General features: G+C 43.0%; 3 protein-coding genes across 3 annotated transcripts; 2 read left to right on the forward strand and 1 right to left on the reverse strand.

Moving 5' to 3' along the window:
• The first annotated feature begins 1,866 nt into the window (after positions 1 to 1,866).
• On the forward strand, positions 1,867 to 4,246 carry LOC124657101 (serine carboxypeptidase 1-like). The gene is made up of 7 exons (XM_047195712.1): positions 1,867 to 2,257; positions 2,500 to 2,610; positions 2,752 to 3,026; positions 3,120 to 3,380; positions 3,496 to 3,602; positions 3,900 to 4,005; positions 4,106 to 4,246. The coding sequence occupies exons 1-7, from the start codon at positions 1,867 to 1,869 to the stop codon at positions 4,244 to 4,246; spliced, it is 1,392 nt and encodes a 463-aa protein (XP_047051668.1).
• A 1,853-nt stretch (positions 4,247 to 6,099) lies between these two features.
• Positions 6,100 to 8,281, forward strand: LOC124654550 (serine carboxypeptidase 1-like). The gene is made up of 8 exons (XM_047193550.1): positions 6,100 to 6,484; positions 6,607 to 6,714; positions 6,800 to 7,074; positions 7,171 to 7,428; positions 7,562 to 7,668; positions 7,751 to 7,837; positions 7,925 to 8,030; positions 8,126 to 8,281. Exons 1-8 carry the CDS (start codon positions 6,100 to 6,102, stop codon positions 8,279 to 8,281), a joined length of 1,482 nt encoding a protein of 493 aa, XP_047049506.1.
• A 4,251-nt stretch (positions 8,282 to 12,532) lies between these two features.
• On the reverse strand, positions 12,533 to 13,562 carry LOC124654303 (heavy metal-associated isoprenylated plant protein 20-like). The gene is made up of 3 exons (XM_047193317.1): positions 13,397 to 13,562; positions 13,157 to 13,232; positions 12,533 to 13,059 (listed from the first exon to the last, which is right to left on the reverse strand). The coding sequence occupies exons 1-3, from the start codon at positions 13,481 to 13,483 to the stop codon at positions 12,767 to 12,769; spliced, it is 456 nt and encodes a 151-aa protein (XP_047049273.1). The 5' UTR covers positions 13,484 to 13,562; the 3' UTR covers positions 12,533 to 12,766.
• Positions 13,563 to 13,936: the final 374 nt, after the last annotated feature.

Here is a 13,936-nt window from a genome sequence, read left to right on the forward strand (position 1 = left end):
TTAAAAAAGAGAAAACTTGTCTTGGCAAAAGCTTTAATTTTAGCACCAAAATTTATCTTTTTACACACATCACACGACAGGTCAATTTTTCATGAAACGTGTTTATTGACACGTAGCACGTGAACATGTACGTGCAAATTTTTAGTTTCAGTTTTTTTGACATTTCAAAATATGTCTAAGTTGTATTTTAAAATAAAGGGAGCATTATTGAGTAGTATCATAGGCATTGATATATTTATTGTTTTTTAATGTAAATTTGTGTACAAGATATGTTGGGCATTAAATTTTTCTCGTAATATGCGCTATGATAAGTATCCACCTATGTTACTCTAATCTCCTCCCTACTCCTTAATTAGCTGTCACATCAGTATTTTTATAGGACTAATATGCATGATATACTAGCTAAGACTACTCACAATATGAGTATTATAGGCAGTATCATGCACCTCATGCAAAAAACTGATGTGGTAGTGCAATTAAAGATGAGAGAGAGGATTGTAGGAGTATCATAGATAGATACCGTATCATAACACATATTACTACAAACTTAATATCAAATACATATTGTACATAGATTTGCATTGAGATTCTACAAAATAAATTAATATAAGAATACTATGATACTAGTATATGATACCATTTATTGTAGACATAGTAACATGTAGGACTCTCTCTCTCACAGTTTATTAGGCGTACGTGTAATCCTAGGCCGCAAATATGATCAAGTTAGCATTATTTACATGTTACAAAAATTATATCATTAAAAAGTTTAGATATTCTATTTTCTAATAATATAAATTTTGCATTATATAGTTTAAATTATATAGGTGAAATTAGAGGGGAGTGATATTTTGGCACATGGGAGCGTATGCTTCCTTTATTTCAAAATGCATGTTAGACATATTTTGAAATATCAAAAAAATTGAAACAAAAATTTCGCACGTACATCTTCATGTGATAGAAGCTCACAAAGTCGTTTCATGAAAAATTGAATTGTTGCGTGACGTGTGTAAAAAAACAAAATTCAGTGCTAAAACAAAGACTTGTCACAAGATAAAATTTCTCTTTTTCACATAGACTACAAAATGTCATTTTTTTCGTGAAACTTAGCGAACACGTATATATTATGAAATTGTACATGTAAATATTTTTGTCAAAAAAATTTAACACTTGAAAAGATGTTTTTATGGTAGAGGGATCATGCGCACCCGGGAGCCGAATTAAGTTTCTGAAATTAGAGACCTAGAGATACGAAGAAGACTAGTAAACTGAGATGGAGGAGGTACTATCATACGCATGATACTTCTATATGATATTATGCATTATGACTAGTCTAAGATACTCAACATTTAATTAGCTTCCACATCAACATATTGGTCCCACAAAAACGCTGATATGAAACCTAATTAAGGAGTAATAATTGAGCAGCTAATGCGTTTCTCTATCTTCGATTACTGGCCGAAAATCCGTCTCCCTTCCTACTAATGAACAGGGACAGAGTTGGAGACAGTTAATATGTACAGGTAAGGAGAGATTTTGAGGAGAATTAATGCGTGCCTTAATCCGCACGGTCGGTCCTGCATGCGTTCCAGAAATTAAGGGCCCAGGCGGCTGTCCGTCTGTAGATTTCTTTTCAGCAAATTAATCCACCGACAGCAAGAAGTCAGCACTCTAATACATGCACCAATTAAGACCGTTAAAGATTCTGTATTACAATTTACAACACCATATCAATCTCACCGATCTCAATCTGCATGGTACTCCCCTCATTATCCTGACCCTATAATACATAAACCCCTGCACGGCTGCATGCCATTGATATCTCTCAACATCTCATAGATCAACAATCACCTCACCAAAAGATTGATGAAGAACATTTCCTGCTTGTCCCAGCTGCTTCTTGTTTGCGTGGCTGCGCTGCATCTGCACACCCACGCATCCCAGGAGGATGCGCTGACAGCCTTCATCTCATCCAGGAGGAATGGCGAGATCAGCTCTTCCGGCGCGTTCAAAGCGCGTAACATAGCTGACAGGGTTGCCAGCAGCCTGAATGCTGCCAAGGACAGATCCACAGTCTCGCACAAGGCGGCTGATAAGATCCGGGCGTTGCCGGGCCAGCCGCAGGGCGTCGACTTCGACCAGTACGGCGGCTACGTCACCGTCGACGAGGACAACGGCCGTGCGCTCTTCTACTACTTCGTCCAAGCACCTTCCTCCGGTGCTGCCGAAAAGCCACTCCTCCTCTGGCTCAGCGGAGGTTAGCTAGAATTATGAACTCATAGTCGGACTCGGACATTCCTTTGTAAAAATTCTTTTACTTTCTTGTAAAACTCCTATCTTAATCAATGAAATGAGTAAAACTTTTGCCCTCGTTTCAAAAAAGAAATAGTCGGACATTTCTCGTGAAATTTTCTGCAGAATATTTTGTATATTGATACTTGCATATGTAATTATTCCTAATTGATCACTCTTGAGATATATATGTATGTAAATACACAGGTCCAGGATGCTCTTCACTCGGCTACGGGGCAATGCAAGAACTCGGCCCCTTCCGTGTATCGTCCCAGGACAACAAAAAGCTCATCAGGAACCTGAACGCATGGAACTCCGGTAACCTATATATGGCTTCTACCCGTTAATTTAATCCGTCCTCTTTGAGGCGCCTAGCCTCCCTGAATGAGCAGGTTATAGATTGATCTCAACTGGTTATAACTCAAACTCTAATACCCTGATTGTCAAACATTATGGCAGTGGCTAACGTCATCTTCCTGGAGTCACCCGCCGGTGTTGGGTACTCCTACTCCAACACGTCTGCCGACTACGATCTCAGCGGAGACCAGAGAACGGCTGATGATGCGTATATTTTTCTGGTGAAATGGCTGGAGAGGTTTCCAGAGTTCAAGAACCGAGCGTTCTACATCTCTGGGGAGAGCTACGCCGGCCATTACGTGCCGGAGCTCGCAGCCACAATCCTGCTCCATAACACCTACAACAACAGGACCATTGTGAACCTGAAGGGCGTCCTGGTACGTCAAATGTACATGGTGTAGTGATAGAAAATAATACTGGTTGAAAGCAGCGATGATGATAACATAAATGAGTCTCGTTTTGGCTTGAAGGTTGGAAATCCGTATCTTGACGACAACATTAATAGTAAGGGGAAGATCGACTTCTTCTGGGCCCATGGGGTGATGTCGGATGAGGTCTATGCTAATGTCACCAAGCACTGCAACTTTGACAGCGCGGTGGAGACACCCTCTTCAGAGGCGGCATGCAACGACGCTTTCGATGTCTTCGATAAAGGCGAAATTGATTCCTACAACATCTACGCTCCAGTTTGCCTTGAAGGGCCTAATGGAAAGTATTACCCGAGTTCCAATGTAAGACAACCACTCCTGTTTTCTTTTTTCTTCTTAACAACAAGTATTCTTTTCGGGGCAAACTAGCCCATGTTCTTATATTTGCTAACGCATCCTTTTTATCTTCAAATCGCAGTTTCCTGGGTATGATCCATGCAGTGATATTCCTACCGAAGCCTACCTCAATGATCCGGCAGTGCAGAATGCTTTCCACGCTAGAGCGACAAAGTGGGAAGGCTGCTCGTAAGATCCATGCACGAAATAATTTGTATGCCAATTTATATCAGTAATTAGTAACCAGATCGACTTGTTTTTCACCGACAAGTTCAATCCTTATAACTTCGCAGGACCTTGCATTGGAAAGATGCGCCAATGTCCATGCTCCCCACCGTCAAATTTTTAGTCGACAACAAGCTTCCCGTTTGGATATTCAGGTAAGAAATCATGACTTAATATTCTCTAGCATACACTTCAGAAGTATTGCAGACTTGCCAACTTACTGACATTTTCAGACTTGCCAACTTACTGACATTTTTGCAGTGGTGATTTTGATTCTGTGTGCCCCCTTCATGCGACGAGACGCGCTGTCCTAGACCTTGCCCTTCCTGTCACGACTCCATGGCGCCCATGGACTGCAAAGGAGGAGGTAATTCCGAGTTTTACAATTAGGATATTCATCTGCATAGATGCATGATTCTTCACAACTAGCCATCAACTAGCTGATGGCTTCACCGTTGCACTTGCAGGTGGGAGGATATGTTCAGCAGTACGCCGGTGGATTCACATTTCTTACTGTGCGAGGAGCTGGTCATATGGTTCCATCCTTCCAGCCAGAGAGAGCCTTGATAATGTTGAGCTCTTTCCTCAATGGGCTGCTACCAGCTTAGAGAAAAACGATCACTCTAAGTCAGATTAGATAGAATTAGCTCCATCCCAGATAGGCAGAATTAGGATTCTTCATCCCTCTCAATGTCTCTTTCAATTCGAGGATCTAGATAGGTTTTTTCATAGTCTTCTCCGAATATTTTCATTTTTTTTTCTCTATGATATGTCTATCTATGTGAAAACGTGTTCGAACAACATGTGAAAAGGAGTCGCAATCTGCTGATTAATGTTCTCTTTTTAAATGCTTATTTGCTTAATTTTGGTCCTTGAGCGAGGTTAATGAATTCCCCTTTTTTTAAAGGGGAATATAACCCAATCCCTTGCATCAATAGATGCACACATCCATTTTGTTGCAGAGTACTAAATTCAAATAAAGAAAATATCATGGTTTAGTTCTTGTGCTTATGTTAGTTATAATTAATTTGAATTTAACCTATAAGTATCCCAAATAAGGTTGAGGATAATCAAAAATATGTGACGGCATATGTACATGTTTTGATCATATCGATGATATAGATGTAAAAAATGAAATTTTCATTTGAAAAAAAAAATCAAACTTGTGTTTTCAAGTCATTCTCAATTAATAAAAATATTGAAATGTGGTAAAAAAAACTGAAACTTCGTATGGAGTCCTATTATAGTATAGGCAAAATAACTTAGCAGGCAAAGCTTAAAACTTCATGCAAAATTTGAACTCTACATTGTTCACAAATGGACACATCTCCTGACTGTTTCCTCAACTTCAACTTAAAGTTCCTACTTTATACTTGGCTTAATATTTTCATCATTGTTTCCACTTTAATTTTGACTGCACCTTCCTTTGATTTTTTTTATTAAAGAATGTGAATTTGGATTTCCACTTCTTGCATTAAGTTTTTTTTAGTGTCAATAACTAAATAAGGCACCCTAATGAAGCCACTTGAAATATTCTTCTATTATTATATCTACATTATGTCGTTGTATATTAGTTTAAAACTTTTATTAGCTATTTACCAGTTTAAAGAAATTTATGTTTCCTTGTTACAACTAATTCTGGTTTGAACTATCCTTATCCCAGATAGGGTCCAAAAAAACCAACAAACATAAGTATCTCTCTAGAACTTCAGCTCACATGGTATATCTGAAAAAATGAAATGTTTGTTAGAAAAAATAGAAGTTGTATTTGCAAAAAAAAATCAATAGTATTTAAATGTGGTCCTAAAAAACTTATTATGGGCTATAAAGCCTGGCATAAAAATATGAGGCATGCTTCGCAGGAAATTTTTCCTGGGTACAAGAGTCAGCTAAGCCCTAAAAGAATTATTACTTAACACTAAAGATTGTATAATAAGAAAATCACCGCATGAAGTTTGTGTATGTTGCATGACCCTCTCGCAGTCTTCCACTTGTCACTCGTATCTGAAATGAAAATTTCCTCGCTATACCATACATCTCTCCAAAGCATAGATCTAGTGCCAAAGAGAACACAATACATACACGAATTGCCATTGGTTAACTTCCAAATCATCGTTGTAAACAAGACTAGTGCGGATAAATTACAGGCTAAAACTCGACATTACAAGGATAACTAACGGCTTAAGTGCCCCTGTCGCTCTCAATACCCGGCTGCATGTCAATTCAACCAATCATGGCCGCTTTGACGGATCAAAGCATTGGTGCGAATAAGCAGTGATCCTCCTCGCGAAAACAAGAACATAAGCATATTCACCGTTTTTACCTGAAATATACAAATGCAAGAATCCAAAAGTCCTTGTTGCAAACTGCTCCGTTCCCTTTCTTCTGCGCCTATATAAGCCCTGCATGTGTATGATATATATCATCTCACAGTCAGAGATCAACAATCATCTCATCAAAGATGAAGACCATTTCATTTTTGTCTCTGCTTCTCATTTCCCTGGCTGCGCTGCAGATGCACGCCAATGCATCCCAGGAGGCTCAGTTGAAAGCCTTCATTTCTTCTAGCAAGAACAGCGTTAGCAGTACGGATACATTCAAAGTCCGTAACATAGCTGACAGGGTTGCCGCCAGCCTGAGTACAGAGAGCTCTCTCTCTGACCAGAGTTCTCTGAAGGCAGCCGACAAGATCACGGCGTTGCCGGGGCAGCCACAAGGAGTGGACTTCGACCAGTACGGTGGGTACGTGACCGTGGATGAGGAGAACGGCCGCGCGCTCTTCTACTACCTCGTGGAAGCGCCTTCCGGTGCTGCAGAAAAGCCACTCGTCCTGTGGCTCAACGGAGGTTAGAATTATAAACTCATAGTCGTAATCTATCTCTTGTGAAGATTTCTGCATTGCTTAGTTGGGGAATTTTGTTGCTCGTTGTTAATTGTTCATGCGCTGGATATGTATGTCTGTCGACAGGTCCAGGATGCTCATCGCTCGGCTACGGGGCAATGCAGGAGCTCGGCCCGTTCCGCGTATCTGAAGACAACAAAACGCTCACTAGGAACGTGAACGCCTGGAACAACGGTAACCGAAGGCTTAACCCTTCCCTTTTGGGAATCACTTAGCCGGCTCGGTAGAGCACTGATTTTTTTTTTTCTGAAAATGGTAGTCGCTAATGTGATCTTCCTGGAGTCGCCTGCCGGTGTGGGATTCTCCTATTCGAACACATCTTCGGACTACAATCTCAGCGGAGACGAGAGAACAGCTGATGACGCATATGTCTTTCTGGTCAAATGGCTGGAGAGGTTCCCGGAATACAAGGGCCGCGCATTCTACATCTCCGGCGAGAGCTTCGCCGGCCACTATGTGCCAGAGCTCGCCGCCACCATCCTGCTCCACAACACCTACAACAACAGAACCATCGTGAACCTGCAGGGCGTCCTGGTATGTAAAATTTACACAATAAAATGCTGTATATGAACGAAAACATTCATGTTTCTCCTTTTTCACTCTGAATAATCGGCCTCTTTGGTGTTGAAGGTCGGAAATCCATACCTTGATGCGAACAGGAACATTAAGGGAGGGCTTGACTTCCTCTGGACCCATGCAATGATGTCCGACGAGGTGTACCAGAATGTCACTAAAAACTGCGACTTCGACAACCTGAATGGTACACTCTCGGAGCCAGCATGCCGTGGCGCTTTGGATGGGTTCCACTCAGGTCATGTTAGTGCCTACAACATATACGCTCCAGTTTGTCTCCGCGCGTCTAATGGAGCGTACTACCCCAGCAGCTACGTAAGACAACAACTCCTATATATGTTTCCTTCCAACAGACAACAAATGTTTCTGCGAAAGGCCTAAATATTTATTTGCCCAATAAAATTTGTCATATTATAACGGTTGTGGTTTTCTGATCATCAAATTGCAGTTACCTGGGTATGATCCATGTAGCGACTATCCTACCACCGCCTACCTCAATGACCCGGCGGTGCAGAGCGCCTTCCACGCTAGAACAACTGAGTGGGCAGGCTGCGCGTAAGATCTTTGATTTGTGCTAATGTTTTTGCCTGAACTTTTCATCCACAAGCATATAACTCATCTTATTGTTTTCCTCCAGAGACTTGGACTGGAACGATTCGCCAATGTCCATGCTCCCAACAATCAAATTTTTAATCGAGCACAAGCTCCCAGTTTGGATATTCAGGTACATACTGAATCACCACACCCGGTATTTTCACACACTTGAAAAGTATATATAGCGGTAAAAATTTAACTGCCTATTATTTCGCAGTGGTGACTTTGATTATGTGTGCTCGCTTCCGGGCACGAGGTATACTATCCAAGACCTTGGCCTCCCTGTCACCACTTCATGGCGCCCATGGACTGCAAAAGAGGAGGTACGAAATTCCTAATTTCCGAACATTTATATGCATCTAAATAGATGATGCTTCACCGTGAAACTAGCTGACGGCTTCCCTGGTTGCACTTGAAGGTCGGTGGCTATGTTCAGCAGTACTCCGGTGGATTCACATTTCTCTCTGTGAGGGGAGCTGGCCATATGGTTCCATCCTTCCAGCCCGAGCGAGCCCTGACAATGTTGAGCTATTTCCTCCAAGGAGTGCTCCCACCTTACATTGAGCAACAGTGATTCATGACAAGTGCCAGGTGTTGAAAAGGAGTTACAGCTCGCTTTGCTTTGATTAATGTTTTTTTCAAAGAGATGTTGCTTAATTTTGGTTTAATATTCACTTGTATCCAATAACAGTTGAGTGAGGTTCATGTCCCTGTGAGTGAAAATTGTAATGTTATATGCATGGAAACTTCATATTTGAGTACTTCCATAACTTTTTAGCTCATATATCATATAAATATATGAGAAATTTAAAACTTGTTGTGAATATCTCTAGTATTATAAACCGTGGCTTTGCGTCTTTGGGACAAGGCCAAAGAAGGTTTCGACATTCCGGTTTCTCATGTCAATAATTGGGCAAATTTATCCTTCCCGGAGTGGTGGATCATGATATCATCGGGTCAAAACCGCAAGGGTATGGCTTCTCTCGCCATGCTCATTATTTGGGAGGTTTGGAATGAGAGAAATGATAGAGTCTTCAAGAACAAAAGCACACCTACGCAAGTCGTTTTTTAGAGAATCAAGAAAGAAACGAACCTTTGGGTCATAGCGGGTGCTAAAAGCTTGAGTAATTTGATGCCGCGAGAGTAGAACTTGTAATACTTAAGACCTTTACTTTCTTGTGAACTCCTCTCTTAATCAATGAATGGGCAAAGCTTTTGCCCTCGTTTAAGAAAAACGTGGCTTTGAGCTGGATGGTAAAACCGTCCGAAGGAAGTGGCGTGGAACCGACTCTACACTTGGTTTTGTACTAGTATGCTACAGTGAGCTCAACAGTCATATCCCCAACATGAGCAATCTTGTCGGAAGTGATCTCCTTCAGGAGTGCAAATATCCATCTTGCTAGACCGATCAAGATCACTGTCTTCTCACAAAGTTTTTCCTTGTTGATCGCAAAACCTGATTTCTTAATTTTATAATGAATTATGTACAAAGCCAGCCAATAGAATGGGATAATAAGGCATTCTTTTCGGCCACAGAAAGTAGGAAAAGTCCAAAATAATAAAGTATTATTATTATCATTGCATAATTATCTATTATGTCCAAGAAAATTTTAAATTGTTAGGGAAAAGACTCAACTTGTTTGTACGAAGCATATGTTTATCTAACGTTCTTTTGCTTGTGGCGTGTTATTCATATCACATATGTTCAAGAAAAAAATTAGTTAGAATCAATAATAGAACTAAGGGTAGGGTTAGTATATGTGTTTCAGCTTTCTGTTAATTGGTATGAAATTGCAAAAATTATAATATCGTTTCTAATAAGACGGTAGATTTTAACTTATCCTAGGTTACCTTTTGGGTGATTCACTAGATCCAGCAGTGGTATTTTCCCCTGCTACCGCACCAGCGGCAATCTATTACGTCTGGATACATCCGATTGTTGATGGTTGTTTAGGATATCTACAGCCGGTCTAACTGGTGGCATACTAGTAGACTTGATGATGCTTAGTTGATATATGCTCGTTGTTTTCAGACGGTTGCTTCATATATTCACTTTCTTTGATCTGTGAGATATAATAAATTGGATGATGAACTTCTTAATAAAAGATGTGTGCATCGATGCAGAGACGGGTACTATTCCTCATTTCGAAAAAGAAAATATTTACATATCAGACCAAATCTTACTAACCTCTAACTGGTCATATCTTCAAGTAACATCACATGAGTACATTTTGGGCTATTCACTTTAACTTTTTTTTCAAAATGGGGGAAAAAATCGTTCCAGCTTCTGCATCCAAGGATCCAAGGGATGCACACGGATTTTTTTTATTAGATTATCCGCAACATCATACAAGAGCAATACAAAAGATCAAACTCGAATCCACCTCGCTAAACCTACAGAGGGATGAAGGGGGTGACAATACACGAACTCACATCATCCAAACAACCAAATGCCTTCCCAAGCCACCCAATAGCAGGTGAGAAGCACATTCAGTGAAGCAGATTCTTAGCGCACGCCAACACACACGCCATAGAAATCGCTACCGCCGTCTTCCTCGCACCCATCTTCAAGAGGGATCACCGCATTGACCTTGCCAGACCTGACGTCGATGTCACCATGACGCCAGGCAGCTCCACCATCATGCACGTGTCCTGCGGTCCTCGCCCATCTTCGATACCCTGCAGCTCCACGCCGCCGAGAATCATCAACGTCAACGTGGTAGATGAACACCACTCCACCAAAGATCCACCTCCATCCAACCGTTGCTCCAAAAATGATGCCCCAAGAGGTATAACGACGCAGGAAGCACCGTCATCATCCGATCCGGGAGACCCGGATCTAGGGTTTCCCCGGAGCAGCACGAGTGAGTAGCCGCAGACTGCGACGATGATGCCTTCAAGAAGGAAGCGACGCTTAACGCCGCCATCGCCCGCCAATCATGGCACGGTTTTCACCGACAGTCGCTAGTCCCCAACTCGGCAAGAGCCATCGTAGAGGTCAGAAAAGATGATGCCTTCGCAAGGGAACGACGCCAATAGCTGCCGCCATCATCCGCCAAGAACGATGTCAAGGCGCGGTTTTCACCGGTGGCCCCTTCACCGCTAGCTCATCGTCGACTAGATCTTCATCGTCGGAGTAGACGGATCTCGCGATCCGCCACCCCGGGCTATTCACTTTAACTGCATGGTCAAATACTACTATAGATTGAAAGAGTTGTAAGATTATTTTGTGTTTTTCTGTCAAGAGTTCCAAGATTCTTTTGTTTCTTCAGTCAAGAGTTGCAAGATTCATTTTGTCTGCTTTCCCATTATAAAAATAAGGAAAGACAATGTGATGAGGTAGCATACAAGAGCTGTCGAGACTGAGAGCGATGTAATGCGCGTTTGGTAGGCTAGGCGTCCCTTGGCTCGCATCGGCCCAGCAATTTTCAGCCTATTTGGTTGTCTGGGTTCACTCACGTTCTTGCATAGCACGGGTCTTAAAAACACCCCTAGGACAGGCCCTGGAGGAACGCCCGGTTCGGCAGTTCCTAGGGGGCATATCCCGTTCTCGCTACTCCTTGTCTCGACTGATGCCATGGCTACACGTGCTCTTGCTTAGACTCACTCTCGCTTACACTACTCCACGCACCCTCTCTTCAAATCAACACAAACATACCCCGAATCAAAATAAGTTGTCCACGAAAAAGATGTGTGTCGATGATATGAATTAATTCCCACAATCGGTTCCGAGTTTTGTCGTCGTAAATCGTCAATTTCGTGTATGAAGTTTTAAGAGAATTTTGCCAAATTCGTGGCACACGCTTAACCATTTGAAATTTCCTTTGAGGAGTTGATTCACCTCACCATTCCGCATGACTTTCATGTTGACATTTTTTTGTTTTGGTGTACATACACGGATAGATAAATGACTCGCTAGTATATTGTAATGTGTATGTATGTGTGAGTATAGTTTGGAATACTCTTGCTCAACTTCTCGCTTGCCATGTTCATGAACGGCGACGTGGTGACGATGTGTGAGAAGTGAGAGGTGATAATCCATGGTGGAGGCAGCTTGGTGGTGTTCGTCTTTGTGGTCGGCGACGTGGTGATGCTTGTGACCGGCGTGACCGACGGTGTCATGGTGGTATTCAGCTTCGTCGTCGGCGACATGGTTATGCTCGTGACGAGTGTGAACGGTGGTGTCATGGTGGTGTTTATCTTCGTTGTCGGCGACGAGGTGATGCTTGTGACCAGCGTGACCGACAGTGCCATGGTGGTATTCAGCTTCGTCGTCGGCGACATGGTTATGCTTGTGACGAGCGTGAACGGTGGTGTCATGGTGGTGTTTGCCTTCGTGGTTGGCGACGTGGTGATGCTTGTGACCTGCGTGGACCGGCGGTGTCCTGGTGGTCTTTGTCTTCGTGGTCGACGACATGGTGAAGCTTGTGACGGGCGTGAACAGCAGTGCCATGGTGGTGTTCGTCTTCGTGGTCGGCGACGTGGTGATGCTTGTGACCGGCGTGAACGACGGTGCCATGGTGGTCTTCATCTTTGTGGTCGGCGACGTGCCCATGCTTGTGACCGGCGTGACCGACGGTGCCATCGCCGACGTGCCGAAGCTTGTGAACGTCGGTGCCATGGTGGTCTTATGATAGGTGAGGTAAGGTCACCATGTTGCCATATAGGTGAGGCTAGGACAATTATGCGACCAACCAATCAAAGTGTCACTTGAGTACCAACCGATGCAACCCAGGCTATCAAAACGAAATACGTTTTGTATGTGTACCGTAGCTCGTCCGAAACGAGATGTGAGTCCCATCTCACTGACGCGGTGAGCCAGAAATTGCATGCAGCCTAGCAAACGCGCTCGTATTGAAGATCATAGAGTTAGTAATAGTAGTAAGTAGTAACACTAGATTTGTCTATCGGTAGCTAGCGTACACAAGCACAAGCTCAGCTTCTTGGTACCATTTTTCCTAGCGAGAACAAATATACAGATATATATCTAGCTTAGGCATGTCGTCGCTAGCTAGGTGGCTCTCTGGATCCGCAGATGCAGATGATCGTGAGCACAAGATCACATGACGGTGCAGGAGTTGACGTTCTCGTCGTTGAACATGTTCATGTACTGCAGCTCCGGCGCGGCGTCGTCGCCCATGGCCTGTGGCACATTGCGAACCATGCCCGCCGGCGCCTTCTTGTCGTAGGCACCGCCGACGTACGGGTAGGTGGGTACCGTGTACGGCACATACGGCCACATCTCCGCCCCCTTCCCCGTGCTCTTCACCCGCGCCAGCACCTTCCGCGGCTCCACGTACCCAGTTACCGTTACCTTGCTCATCTTCCGGATCACTGTCACGCTCGTCACACCTTTAATATGAACGTTCAAAAGATGGATTTATATTTACGCAAGATTCATTCCGAAATAAGATTATTGAGATATGTATCATTATGTAAATATATGTACCCCGAATTGATTTGACGGCGTTCGTGACCCTTCTCTCGCAGCCCTCGCAGTCCATCTTCACCTTGATGTTCACTGTCTGCAAAGATTAAAAACACTCGAGTAACAACTTATCTAGCACCTTGATAGGATCGGAAGTTGCTAAACCCTTGATAGGATCGGAAGTTGATATGTTTTTCGGATGAACAGACCTAGACAAAAGAGAGAGAGAGCACATGGACACTTGAACTCCACAAACCTCACCTGCAGTGGCCGCCTTTTCCTTGGCCTGAAGGCTTCCCTTGTCTCTGTAAAGCTGCACAAACCAGAGAGGTGATCAAAGGCGCCCATGAATGATAGGACACGCAATTGCTTCAAGCAAGAAGGGGCGCTCTTGTTCTTGTCTTGAGCGAACTGAAGAGTCTATAATTCTATATATATACAAAGGGAGAAAGAAGACAAACAAGGGGAATATATACCCAATTATGTACGGTTAGGGTGGATGAAAGTCAATATAGACTACGGGCCGAGCGATAAGGCCAGTGAGCTTCCAGATTAAATGACTGTTGGGCAAACATCCCTGTTCCCAGGATGGGACATGCACGCACTGCTTCATCCAACGCAAGGTATCTTGAGCGTGGCACTCCAATCATGCAATCAATCGAAGGGGATAAAAAGTCTTGCCGATAAATAGATTTGCTTTTCTATCGGATCATGTTCTTTTGGATCATCCTGAAAGGTCTACATACCTAATCCGGATTTCAATCTTGATCCATGTTTTACTTGCCAAAATAGTCTATAGCG

Source organism: Lolium rigidum, chromosome 5, assembly GCF_022539505.1.
Source record: "Lolium rigidum isolate FL_2022 chromosome 5, APGP_CSIRO_Lrig_0.1, whole genome shotgun sequence".
In the NCBI taxonomy this organism is placed as follows: domain Eukaryota; kingdom Viridiplantae; phylum Streptophyta; class Magnoliopsida; order Poales; family Poaceae; genus Lolium; species Lolium rigidum.